We start from the raw sequence: 14,218 nt of genomic DNA on the forward strand, positions 1-14,218 counted from the left end.
TGTCAGGGTCAGGGGAATGAGACTTATTACTGTTTCTGGCATATGGAATACGCCATGGGGAGCTTGCCAGGCTCTGCCCTTGCAGGTGGGATACTCTCAATAGCTTACTGGGCTCTCCAAGGGGGGGGGGGGGGGTGGGGTGTGTGTGTGTGTGTGTGTGTGTGTGTGTGTGTGTGTGTGTGTGTGTGTGTGTGTGTGTGTGTGTGTGTGTGTGTGTGTGTATACATATAACTCTATGGTTCGTTGCCTACTGTCTGAACTCCATCAATTATACTGTGGCGATTATGGAAAATGGGTAGGAAATGTCTTATTGGAGCGTGGTGGGGTTGGGCAGTGGACGTCATCTTCGGGGGCTAGGTCCCTTGGGGCGGGGAGGGTTCTCACCTGCTCTCCTCTGGGCCGCCCCGAGTGGAAACAGCCTGGCTTGGAGTCCCAAAAAATATTTAAATCATTTTAATGATTAACTGCCGGATGAGGCTACTTCTCATTTCTGTAATTCTATAGAGTAATAGGACTAGATTCAGCAGAACTTAGACACTAATTCATCTTTCTTGTCCCCTCGACCTCACAGGAACTCCAGCGGACCAAGCAGGAAGTCCTCTCTCTGAGAAGAGAGAATTCGGCACTGGATGCTGAATGCCACGAAAAGGAGAAACATATTAATCAGCTACAAACAAAAGTGGCCGTTTTGGAACAGGAAATCAAGGATAAGGATCAGCTTGTGTTAAGAACAAAAGAAGCATTTGATACAATTCAGGAACAAAAGGTCTTTAAAACTTTCTAAACAAATTAATGATGGCATTTGCAAGTGCTACTTTTCCTAAGCAAACACAGATACCCTAATGTTTCCTGTTTGCCCACATTAGGTGGTTTTAGAAGAAAATGGTGAGAAAAATCAGATGCAACTAGGAAAACTTGAAGCTACAATAAAATCATTATCAGCAGAACTTCTTAAGGTTTGTTTTGAAAAATTTAATAAATAATGGACAGTTTATTTGGAGCATGTAGAAATGTATATGAAATTCTTTTACAGGCAAATGAAATTATCAAGAAGTTACAAGGGGATATGAAAAGTTTAGTGGGTAAGTTGAAACTGAAAAATACAGTTACTATTCAACAAGAGAAACTCTTGGCTGAGAAGGAAGAAAAGTTGCAAAAGGAGCAGAAAGAATTACAAGATGTTGGACAGTCTCTTCGACTTAAAGAGCAAGAGGTAGCTAATATTTTGTTTGTTTGTTTATTTACAAGGTAGAAAATTTTCCCTAGGTGTATTTTGGATTTTTGGAGGGGAGTTTGCCGATTGGTACCCGTGGGCACATGGGCCACCGGGCAGATCCTCAGGCAGCTGGGCTGGTGGCACGTGCTACAGTCCCCACAGACATGGTGCTGCCAGGGGCAACAGGGCCACCTAGGTGGCTCTCCGGGACCCCTAGGGCCACACTTGGCAAAGTCAGCTTCCCTCTGCACATGTCCAAATTGTTGTTCTATTTCTTAGCCCCTTCAAGATGTAATTAAAATTTTTTCACTTCATTATATTAGAAAATAAAAATGTTTTTTTTTTATTTTCAAAACAATAGGACTAGATTCAATAGAAGTTAGCCTGTTTTCGAAAAGTTATGCCTCATGTGTCTTGGACATTTGTATATATGTGTGTGGATCTTTTCTTACGAAGGTGAACCAATTATTATTAAACTCAGCCAGCAGTGATTCATATCTTCAGTTTTTCCCGTTTTCATTATACTTATGGGCATTAACATATTTCAGGTATGCAAATTACAAGAGCAATTAGAAGCTACAGTTGAAAAACTTGAAGAGAGCAAACAGCTTCTAAAAAATAATGAAAAGTGTAAGTATATTATCTTGGGGCCATGCCCTGTTGGGGATATAACTTGGGGCACGTGATGCCAGGTATGTGCTTTCTCACTTGAGCCGTATCCTTGGACTGGAGCTATATTCTTGTTTTTGTTTGTTTTGGTTTTTGGGCCACACCCAGCAATGCTCAGGGGTTACTCCTGGCTTTGCCCTCAGGAATTAATCTTGGTGGTGCCTGGTGAACCATATGGATGCTGGGTTTGGATGCCTCGGGTCGGCACATGCCAGGCGAGCTCCTTGCCCACTCTACTATCTCTCCAGCTCTGTAGCTGTATTTTTATTTATTTTTTTTCTTTTTGGGTCACACCCAGCGATGCACAAGGGTTACTCCTGGCTCTGCACTCAGGAATTACCCCTGGCTGTGCTCAGGGGACCATATGGGATGCTGGGAATCAAACCCAGGTTGGCCACATGCAAGGCAAATGCCCTACCCGCTCTGCTATTGCTCCAGCCCCTTGGTTTGTTTTTTTTTTTTTTTTTAAATTTATTTATTTTTAATTAGAGAATCACCGTGAGGGTACAGTTACAGATTTATACACTTTTGTGCTTATACTTCCCTCATACAAAGTTTGGAACCCATCCCTTCACCAGTGCCCATTCTCCATCACCCGTAAACCCAGTGTCCCTCCCACCCTCCCCAATCCCATCTCCCCCCCACCCCACCCTGCCACTGTGGCAAGGCATTCCCTTCTGTTTTCTCTCTCTAATTAGCTGTTGTGGTTTGCAATAAAGGTGTTGAGTGGCCGCTGTGCTCAGTCTCTAGCCCTCATTCAGCCCTCAACTCCCTTCCCCCACATGGCCTTCAACTACAATGTAGTTGGTGATCGCTTCTCTGAGTTGACCTTTCCCCGGAACGTGAGGCCAGCCTCGAAGCCATGGAGTCAACCTCCTGGTACTTATTTCTACAGTTCTTGGGTGTTAGTCTCCCACTCTGTTATTCTATATACCATAGATGAGTGCAATCTTTCTATGTCTGTCTCTCTCTTTCTGACTCATTTCACTCAGCATGAAACTTTTCATGCCCATCCACTTGACTACAAAATTCTTGACCTCCTTTTTTCTAACAGCTGCATAGTATTCCATTGTATAGATGTACCAAAGTTTCCTCAACCAGTCATCCGTTCTGGGGCATTCGGGTTTTTTCCAGATTCTGGCTATTGTAAACAGTGCTGCGATGAACATACATGTGCAGATGTTGTTTCGATTGTACTTTTTTGCCTCTCTGGGATATATTCCCAGCAGTGGTAAAGCCCCTTGGTTTAATATTTACTTGAAAATTTTATTTTCCTATTAGGGCTGGAGTGATAGCACAGTGGTAGGGCGTTTGCCTTGCACACGGCTGACCCGGGTTCAATTCCTCCATCCCTCTTGGAGAGCCCAGCAAGCTACTGAGAGGATCTCGCCCACACGGTAGAGCCTGGCAAGCTCCCCGTGGCGTATTCAATTGCCAAAAACAGTAACAACAAATCTCACAATGGAGACGTTACTGGTGCCCACTCGAGCAAATCGATGAGCGATGGGATGACAGTGACAGTGACATTTTTAAATTACTATTTTCCTAAGAGTAACTATTGATTATTTGAGCTATAATAGAAGAGTAAGCATATAGCTAACATTTTCTCAGTTCCCAGTATTGTTTATCAGATATGTATGAACTTCAGGACTGTTAGATTTTTTTTTTTGATTTCGAACCCCAAATGACTTTATTCAGAGGCTATACTTCATCGAGACTGTCTGGATAGAAATAAATGCTACTAAATTTCAAACAATAAATTGGCTACCAAGATATGTTGCACTCACTTAAGAGAGCCAGAGCATGTAAGTGCTGGTTCATTTGGCAGCCATTTCTAGCTTTATTTTTTTTTAATTTATTTATTTTTAATTAGTGAATCACCGTGAGGGTACAGTTACAGATTTATACACTTTTGTGCTTATACTTCCCTCATACAAAGTTCGGGAACCCATCCCTTCACCAGTGCCCATTCTCCACCACCAGTAAACCCAGAATCCCTCCCACCCTCCCCAGTCCCATCTCCCCCTCACCCTGCCACTGTGGCAGGGCATTCCCTTCTGTTCTCTCTCTCTATTTAGCGGACTGTTAGATTTTATAAAGAGAAAAATCTTTCAAAAAATCCGTTAATAGTAAAAATGTTTCTCACAGTGATAGAATAGTCTTACTTGATAGTTGCTAAAATAAGACTTGAAAGATACACATTTTTTTTTCCATTTTTCATGTTTTATTTTAGTTAAGCCTTTTATTTCAATCAGTATAGTAAAAGATTTGATCAACTTAGTTGACCTTTTTTTTTTTAAATTTAATAGTTTATTTTTAATTAGTGAGTCAACGTGAGGGTACAGTTACAGATTTATACTTTTTTGTGCTCATGTTTCTCCCTTACAAAGTTTGATAACCCATCCCTTCACCAGTGCCCATTCTCTACCAAAAGTAAACCCAACATCCCTCTCCCCCCTCCCCAGTCCTGTCTCCTCCCACCCCATACTGCCACTATGGCAGGGTATTCCCTTTTGTTCTCTCTTTCTGATTAGGTGTTGTGGTTTGCAATAAAGGTGTTGAGTGGCCATTGTGTTCAGTCTCTAGTCTATATTGGGCCCGCATCATCTTTTCCCCCATATGACCTCCAACCACATTTTACTTGGTGGTCCCTTCTCTGAGTTGCCCAGAATGAGAGACCAGCCTCCAAGCCATGGAGACAACCTCCTGGTACTTATTTCTACTATTCTTGGGTGTTAGTCTTATAGTCTGTTATTCTATAGTCCACAGATGAGTGCAATCTTCCTATGTCTGTCTCTCTCTTTCTGACTCATTTCACTTATCATAATACTTTTCATGCTGATCCACTTATATGCAAACGTCATGACCTCATTCTTTCTAACAGCTGCATAGTATTCCATTGTATAGATGTACCAGAGTTTCTTCAACCAGTCATCTGTTCTAGGGCACTCGGGTTTTTTCCAGATTCTGGCTATTGTAAACAGTGCTGCGATGAACATATAAGTGCAGATGTCACTTCAACTATACTTTTTGGCTTTTCTGGGATATATTCCCAGCAGTGGTATTGCTGGGTCAAATGGGAGCTCAACCTCTAGTTTTTTGAGAATTGTCCATATTGTTTTCCAAAAGGGCTGAACCAGTCGGCATTCCCACCAGCAGTGAAGAAGGGTCCCTTTCTCCCCACATCCTCTCCAACAGCGGTTGCTTTTGTTCTTTTGGATGTGTGCTAGCCTCTGTGGTGTGGGGTGGTATCTCATGGTTGTTTTGATCTGCATCTCTCTGATGATTAGTGATGTAGAGCACTTTTTCATGTGCCTTTTGGCCATTCGTATCTCTGCCTTGGTAAAGTGAAAGATACACATTTAAATGAGGCTATGTTGCCTCTCCAGTGATACAAAGTGGTCTTAAAAACTCAAAAATGTTTAAGTGTGGTTTTGCGTTTGTTTTTGGCCACACCCAGCAGTGCTGAGTTTCCTCTTGCTTTGTGCGTAGGAGTCACTCCCGGACGTGCTGGGGGACCAAGTGGGCTGCTGGGTTTGGCTGTGTTCAGTACAACACCCGGGCGCTGCACTGTCACTCTGGCGCCAGTCTCAGTGAGTTAGTTTTCTGATGTTTGGAATTATTAGGGGGAAAGTCTAATTTCATTACATTGTGTCTGTTCATTTAAGTGATCACCTGGTTAAATAAAGAGCTGAATGAAAATCAGCTAGTGAGAAAGCAAGATGTTCTAGGAGCCGCCCCCACTCCATCTCTGCATCCTGCTGGCAACACAATCAGAAGCGGAATTTCGCCTAACCCCAATATGGTAAGATTTAAGTGAAGATGTGGAGAGCTCTTAATAAATTTTCTGAAACAAAAAAATACTCCCAAGGGGCACAGCAGGTAGGGCGTTTGCCTTGCACGAGGCTGACCCAGGTCTGATTCCCAGCATCCCATATGGTCCCCTGAGTACCGCCAGGAATGCAGAGCCAGGAATCAGCCCTGAGCATTGCTGGGTGTGACCCAAAAAGGCAAAAAAAAAAAAAACCTCCCAAATTTTTATGAAGTCTCTGACTTGAGATGCAGGCACTCCTGCAACGGGAACCTACAAATGAAGTAGAGGTTTTCTGGGAACCAACCCCGACAGCACTCGAGGCCTCCTCCTGACTCAGTGCAGTGCTCAGTGGATCAGAGGGTGCTGGCAGTCAGACTCGTTGCGTCCTCATTCAGAGCATATGTTCTAACTGCATTCTCTGCAGTCAGCTCCTGAAGTAGTGTTTTACATTGTTCTTAGAAGCTGGACGTAGACTTGAAATATGAGTAGATTCTAGGAAGAAGCTATTTTTAAGGGATTACTGCTTTGTGCAATTTTAATGATATGCAGATTATCTAGTATTAAATAAAGTACTGCTAAACGCATTGAAGATTTGTAAGATACATTCCTGCTTGCATACACACAGCACAAAGTCTTTCGGAGACTGAGAATAGAGCACTGGAGGGCTTGGGGCCTCGGTTTGGAACTGCCATGCAAGCAGCCTAGTGGGATTCTGTCAGTGAAGAGGAAGAAGAGGACCAGCGGGATGGTACAGGGATGAAGGCGCTTGCCTTGAATGCTGTAGACCCTGGTTCAAATCTTGGCACCACATTGCTTCCCCAGACAGCGCCAGGAATGACCCCTGAGCATAGTTCATTGCCAGGTGTGCCCCGAAAGAAGAAGCAAAAAGACAATAAGGAAAGCCCCACAGTTAGGCTTGTTCGATGTAGATTCTAAGAAAAATTGGTTCAAAGACGTGTACTTTTCAGCTCCCAAGAGCTGGTTTGTTTGTTTGTTTGTTTGTTTCCCTTCAGGAAACAGGAGGAGAATGGTAAAAACAAAAGCAGTTTCTTCCATCTGGTACTCTCAGATCTTAGGCTCCTCGCTGGGTCTGGCGCTCTCCTGTTGAACATAGCAGCTTCACAGAACATCAGCATCACACAAGCTGATCAGTAACAGATCAGTCGAGACAAAAGGAAACTCCATAATGTCTCAAAACAGATAATAAACATGAACATTATAAACCACAAGAAGTTTCCTATTCTGGCTAACATAGTGACTTGTTCCATTACTAATTATAGCTTTGCCCTTAAAACTTTCCTTCTGCTGTTTTAAGTAAAATTTATTGAGTTACTTTGACATAAATTTATTCCCATTTTTGAATTGTATTTAATTCACAGCAAAATCCCACTTTTTAAAAAATTTTATTGAATCACCGTAAGATGGTTACAGGCTTTCATGTTTGGGTTACAGTCACACAATGATCAAACACCCATCCCTCCACCAGTGCACATTCCCCGCCACCAGTATCCCCAGTATACCCCCCCTTTCCCACCCTCCCCCTGCCTCCATGGCAGACAGTATTCCCCATATTCTTTCTCCGCTTTTGGGCATTATGAAAATCCCACTTTCTTAAACTCTTCCTCAAATGGTCTAGCACATGCCAAGGCCTGACACATCCATTCTTTCAGTAAATACCCTCTGCTCGAGCCCCTTGATGATTTGCAGTCAGTGTAAGGACTCAAAGCAGCCTGTATACCTGTAGGTATGTGTGGGTAGTCATGTACCTGTGGTTTATTGACAGAGGCTCTAAAAGTGAAACGCTTCATTGAATTTTTAATATACCCTAATAAATCAGACAGTACTTGCCATTTAAAAAAGAGAAAGGATTTCTGCTTAATTAGAAGATGTTCTGTAAAGAAATACCTGGACCTGAATTAGAATCTCAGAGCAGTAGCTGGAGACGGACAGTTGCCTTGTGTATGACAGATTTATCATGACTGATTGATGGCTAATTGATAAGTAGCTGTGTGATAGGTACTTTCTGATAGGCAGCCCCTGCTGTATACATTTGTCCAGTATTTGTGTTTCCGGGGCCAGAGACATAGTCCAGGGTGGAAGCACTTGCCTTCGTGCAGCCAAACCTGGTCTGGCCCAGAGCACCCCGAGAGGAAACACCGTGCAGAGCCTGGGGAAGCCCGAAGCTTTCCTAGGTATGACCCAGGCCCCCCCGCAACAACAACAACAACAACAAGATTTGTGTTCATCTAGCCTTGTATAAGCTGTTTTATGACATTTGTTAATTTCATGTATTAACAATATATTGAAAATTATTGGCAAAGCAAGTTATTGCCTCAGTCCAGGGAAGAACCTATTTTGTTTTTATTTAAGGTTTGGCATAAAATATTTTTTATTTTATTACTGACTGGCCTATTGACTGTGGCTCCCATCCTCACGTCTTCTCCCCTTCTCGAGACCGAAGGGACTGAGATGAGCCTTGTTAGCCCAGAGGGAGGCCCAGTGGTTTGATTCATCAGGCTGCAGACACTGAGAAGCTTCCCAGCCAGAACTGTCCCGTCTTGCTGCTGTGAGTTATGTTGGCATAAATAAAATCAGTCTGGGCTAGTGCACTTTTCTTTTTTTAAACGGAATCATTGTGCTACAGAGCTAACTGTGGTTGAGTTTCAGGTGTGCAAGGTGCCAGCAACACCAGTGCCTTCACCCTGACCTAGTGCTCTTAATTACTACTCTATGGTCATTTTCTTGGCTAAGTATGTATGATTCAGAACTAACTTTTCATCCTGAACCATTTTTCATGTTTCTGTTTTTAGGTTGATGGTCGACTCGCTTACCCGGCTTGTGGGATAGGCTATCCTGTCTCCTCGGCATTTGCATTCCAGAACACCTTTCCTCGCCCGGTAGTGGCCAGGAATGCCATCCACCCGGCTTCCGGACCAAAGGTGCCTAACCAGATCAGTGGTTCAGAAAAATAACATGTTTTCTTAGAAATAGAACAATATAGTAAGATACACAAATAGTCTTTATCTTCAGATGTTTAGTATAATTGATTCTTTGATGAATAAAAATTCATCCTAGGTTGCTGATGCATTTTAGGTGATGTATTACTGAATGTTTAGTACATAAATTTATAGAAAATGTACTGACTAGGCACTTGATTTAATTTTCATTCATAACTTTGGGTCTAAATCTACATCTAAGAAATATTTAAAATAACTTTTTTTTTCAGTGAGGAAAATGGTTTTGTTAAATGTACTTAGAATGGTATGAGGGGAGAGGAAGAGAGAGCACATTTCATGAGAGAAGGGCTTCTCCAGAGAGGAAAAAGACAAAATGCATATTTAAAAATATATATATTAAAATAAAAAGTTGTTAATAGGTTGTCTCCTTTGAGCCAGGGGTACGGCTCAGTGATGGAACCCTTGCCTTGGGTACGAGAGGCCCTGCCTTTGGTACCGGACATGGTGCCCTGAGCACTGCCAGGAGCACCCCTGAGTAACATGGAGGTGACCCCAAAACAAACAAATGCAAAAATTCGAGGGGTTTCCCTAGTGGAAACAGCTGGGAAAGTGGCCTGAGGGTGTGCTTCAGGGCCCCTCTTGTGCAGATGAAATATGTGCCTTTTGACCTAGTTCCCGGCCACTTGCTGCATTTAAGCCAGCACTTATGACGAGTGACAGCGTGGAAAGACGATGCAAAGGTAAACGTGACTTGTGGTACTTGGTTACTTTCAAGACTATTGCATTCGTTGACTGTATTTGTGCTCATGTTTTTGTTTCAGTGCCATTATTTTAAAAGTCGTTGTGTTCATCATAAATAGGTCAGTGACTTTTTTAGCAGGGAGAAATCAGGTCTTTTATTATTTTTTAATTTAAAATTAAATGAAACCATTACAATTTGTGCTTATGTTGTAAATGTTGGTTAAGGCTTAAACTTATTTATGAAATATATTCATAAATAGAGTTACGAAAAAAATCTAGAGTCTAGAGTTAGGAAAAAAATCTTTTTTACCATCTGTCTCAGTTCTCACAATGCAGGTTTATGATATGCTTTTCCGTGTACAGGTCCAGTTTAACTTGCAGTTTGCAAACCCAAATGCATCTCCAGAGGCCCAGCCGGGAGCAGCTCCTGGTGTGCCTGGCCCCGCTGACAAGGAAAAGTAAGTGCTCGTGGACAGGATGTTTAATACTTGCAATTTTAAAAGTCATCATAAAGATTTTTTTCAGAAACAGTGTAAAATCGATACAAATTGTCAAGCATTTTTATCAGTATTTGGAAATTGTATTACTTGTACACTCAGGAATTACTCCTGGTGGTGCTCAGGGGACCATATGGGTTGCTTGGGATCCAACATGGGTGCTTCAAGTTCAAGACAAATGCTCTACCTGCTTTTCTATTGCTCCTGCCCCCATATGGTAAATTTTTACTTTTTAAAGGAAGTTCTCCTACAAAACTGAAGGTTGCCCTTTCAAATACTCTCGGACAAGTATAAATCTTCTTAATGCCTAATTGTCAGTTAACTTTGGTTTTCTATGTCTGGCAAGCTTTTTTTTTTTTTTTTAAAATTTTTGCTCCTAATAATAATTATTATTATTCCATCTGCAAGTCTACTACTAGTGAGCCTGCTAAAATTCTTTGGTAAATAGGCTTGTGAATGTGCCATAGCTTATGTGAATAAGCTTTTATGTCAACTTGTGCCTCGTTTTGCCTCCTGAGAGATTCCTTGCCTCTAAGTTTGACCTTAAACAGGTTTTTACTCAGTGACGTTTGTTCAGTCAGTGAGTTGTGGCACTATTCGCTCATATGCAGACTTGTCCCTGATGAGTTTCCATGATGGTAATGCTGTTTTCATAATTACGCCTTCGTCCTTAAACTCTAGTGGCGCTTGGGGCTGCTCTGCCAGCACCTACCCTGATGAGCTCTCATCATGCCAATATTTTGCAGAATCAGTTACTAACAAGGTTCACAGAGGCTTATCCCAACTGCTTGGCTGTTGTTCACTGGCTCTTCAAAGTTGGCACAAAGATGCACCTTAAATAGATAGAGCGCCTCCTTTTTTTTAAAAAAAAACATTGTTTTGCAGTGGGTAGAGCATTTGACTTGCATACAGTTGATCCAGAGTATGGCTCCAAAACAAAAACTTGTTTTGAAGTTCTGGTACATATATATATTCGGTTTTTGTTTGATTATTTGTTTTTGTATCATACCTGACAGTGCTAAGGTCTTACTCCTGACTTTGTGCTCAGTAATTACTCCTGGCAGTGCTCGGGGACCATATGGGACACCAGGGGTCAAACCCAGTTTGGCCATATGCAAGGCCAGTGCCCTGTTCACTGTACTATCTCTCCAGCTCTGTACATAATTGTTTTACTTAATTCATACCTGTTCAGGAGGAAGAACACCTAGAAAATTCTTAATGGTAGAGTACCATAATGTTTATATATTTCAGTATATCAAACACAGATAACAGTTTTACTTGTAGAAGATACTATGTAGTACAAAATCAAGCTGAATGTCTAAAATTAGGACTGTTCAGCTATTTTAGGTTTTTCTGATTAGAGCTGGTTATTAGTGGAGAAAAGTGGTAATGCATTATAAAAATAAAAATGTCAATTTTTTTAACACCCTACCCCCTATACTATCGCTCTAGCCCCCTATTCTGATTTTTTAAAAATTTAAAAAAAAAATTTTAATTAATGAATCACCGTGTGGGTACAGTTACAGATTTACATATTTTCATGCTTGTGTTTCAGTCATACAGTGCTCTAGTACCCATCCCTCCACCCGTGCCCATTCTCCTCCACTGATGACCCCAGCATCCCTCCTACTCCCCCATCCCATACCCCCCAACCCCACCCCACCTCTGTGGCAGGGCATTCCCTTTTGCTCTCTCCCTCCTTTTGGGTGTTGTGGTTTGCAGTGGAGGTATTGGCTGGCTATTGTGTTCAATCTATAGTCTACTTTCAGCACGCCTCACCCATCCTGAGAGGGTCCTCCAACCACACTTTAGTTGGTGTTCCCTTCTCTATCTGAGCTGCCTTTTCCCCCAGCATGTGAGGCCAGCTTCCAAGCCATGGGGCAAACCTCCTGGTACTTATTTCTACCATTCTTGGGTGTTAGTCTCCCATTCTGTTGTTTTATATACCGCAGATGAGTGCAATTCTTCTATGTCTGTCTCTCTCTTTCTGACTAATTTCACTTAGCATGATACTTTCCATGGTGATCCACTTATATGCAAAGTTCATGACCTTGTCTTTTCTGACAGCTGCATACTATTCCATTGTGTAGATGTACCATAGTTTTTTTAACTAGTCATCTGTTCTTGAGCACTCGGGTTTTTTCAAATTCTGGCTATTGTAAACAGTGCTGCAATGAACATACAAGTGCAGATGTTATTTCGACTATACTTTTTTGCCTCTCTGGGGATATATTCCCAGCAGTGGTATTGCTGGGTCAAATGGGGGCTCAATTTCTAATTTTTTGAGAGGCAATCATATTGTTTTCCAAAAGGGCTGAACCAGTCGGCATTCCCACCAGCAGTGTAGGAGGGTCCCTTTCTCCCCACATCCACGCCAACACCGTTTTTTTTTGTTGTTGTTCTTTTGGATGTGTGCCAGTCTCTGTGGTGTGAGGTGATATCTCATAGTTGTTTTGATCTGCATCTCCCTGATGATTAGTGATATAGAGCATTTTTTTCACGTGCCTTTTGACATGCCTTTTGACATGTGCCTTTTGCATATTTCTTCCTTGAGAAAGTTTCTGTTCATTTCTTTGCCCCATTTTCTGGATGGGGTTGGATGTCTTCTTGTAGAGTTCAACCAGTGTCTTACATACCCTTGATATCAACCTCTTATCGGATGGGTATTGGGTGAATATCCTTTCCCATTCTGTAGATTCCCTTTGTATTCTGGTCACTGTATCTTCTGCGATGCAGAAGCTTCTTAGTTTAATGTAGTCCCATTTGTCTGTTTCCACTTGGTTGATCAGTTGCGTGTCATCTTTGAAGATACCTTTAGCTTCAAGATCGTGGAGGGTTTTGCCGACTTTGTCTTCAGTCACTTATGGATTGTGGTCTGATGTTGAAATTTTTAATCTATTTTGATCTGACTTTTGTGCATGGTGCCAGGTCAAGGTCTAAGCCCATTCTTTTGCACGTGGTTGTCCAGTTGTGCCAGCACCATTTGTTAAAGAGGCTTTCCTTGCTCCACTTCACATTTCTTACTCCCTTATCAAAGATTAGATCATCATACATTTGGGGTTCTGTGTAGGGATATTCCACCCTGTTCCATTGGTCTGCGGCTCTGCCTTTGTTCCAGTACCATGCTGTTTTAATTATTACCGCTTTGTAGTAGAGTTTGAGGTTGGGAAGGGTGATGCCTCCCATTGTTTATTGTTCCATATGAATTTCATGAGTATTTGATCCATTTCTTTGAAGAATTTCATTGGTAGCCGTATAGGGATCGCATTGAATCTGTATAGTTCTTTGCGGAGTGTTGCCATTTTGAAAATGTCAAAATTTTAAAAATGCTTATTTGACTACTTGCTTTCTAAAAATGGGGGGGGGGAGTCACTAATAATTCTAAGTCTACAATGTTACTGTTTTGCAAGAGCCTTTAACATTTTATTATCACTACTAGAAAATCAACTTAATAAAGATTGTAGGAGAGGGTAAGATACTATTAAAATGGTTCTATTATTTTATCTGGGGCCTCCGAGTAGTGTGAAGGGGGCGGCTGCCCGTTTCTGGCAGTGCTGCCAGCTGTAGGGTCCAGCCAGTTCACTGCTCAGATCCAGCATCGCAGTGTTGGTCGGTTGGTCACCAAGGCAAACCCTCTGGCTCTCGGGGGCCACCAGGGGTATGACTGGCAGTGCACAGGGATCATGTGGCACCGGGATCAAACCAGCAGCAGCCACATGCACAGCAAGTTTCTCAGTCCCGTGCCATTCCTCTGGCTCTATAGATGACTCTTTCCTTGGAAGGGGATTGGCTGATGTATTGCTAACTTCTCTGTATAAGAAACTTATTAAGCATGTGATTTGTTTTTGAGCAAACGTTGAATATTAATATAGTTATGTATAGCACCTGTGTATGTGAGATAAACTATCAGAACAACTACTTAAAAAGTAACACTTGAGGGGCTGGAGCGATAGCACAGCAGGTAGAGCATTTGCCTTGCACGTGGCCGACCTGGGTTTGATTCCCAGCATCCCATCCCGAGAACTGTCAGGAGGAATTCCTGACTGCATGAGCCAGTAGTAACTAACCCCTGTGCATCACCGGGTGTGACCCAAAAAGCAAAAAAAAAAGTAACACTTGATTAAAATAAGTAAATTCCTTTTTTCCTTTGCAGTGGTGAAAGTTCAGGGCTGGAATCTAAGTATCTGAAGAAGAGGGAAGATAGCATTCCTTTACGGGGGCTCAGCCAAAATCTGTTTGGTAATCCAGGTAACATGACACTTCTGAAATGAATTGTTCATTGTTTAATGACACACGAGTGTGAAGACCCAGGGAAATAAGTGTC

The 14,218-nt window shown here is 42.1% G+C and overlaps 1 protein-coding gene across 1 annotated transcript in view; it reads left to right on the plus strand.

The window, feature by feature from the left end:
- Positions 1–14,218, plus strand: part of SASS6 (SAS-6 centriolar assembly protein) — a 41,566-nt gene that overhangs the window by 24,745 nt on the left and 2,603 nt on the right. The window contains exons 9-16 of the mRNA XM_004614674.2: positions 572–766; positions 867–956; positions 1,034–1,213; positions 1,765–1,846; positions 5,554–5,690; positions 8,510–8,638; positions 9,761–9,855; positions 14,048–14,142. Coding sequence (XP_004614731.1) covers positions 572–766; positions 867–956; positions 1,034–1,213; positions 1,765–1,846; positions 5,554–5,690; positions 8,510–8,638; positions 9,761–9,855; positions 14,048–14,142 — 1,003 coding nt within the window. The remainder of the gene's footprint in view (positions 1–571; positions 767–866; positions 957–1,033; positions 1,214–1,764; positions 1,847–5,553; positions 5,691–8,509; positions 8,639–9,760; positions 9,856–14,047; positions 14,143–14,218) is intronic.

The sequence above is a fragment of the Sorex araneus genome, chromosome 8, assembly GCF_027595985.1.
Source record: "Sorex araneus isolate mSorAra2 chromosome 8, mSorAra2.pri, whole genome shotgun sequence".
Taxonomy (NCBI): Eukaryota; Metazoa; Chordata; class Mammalia; order Eulipotyphla; family Soricidae; genus Sorex; species Sorex araneus.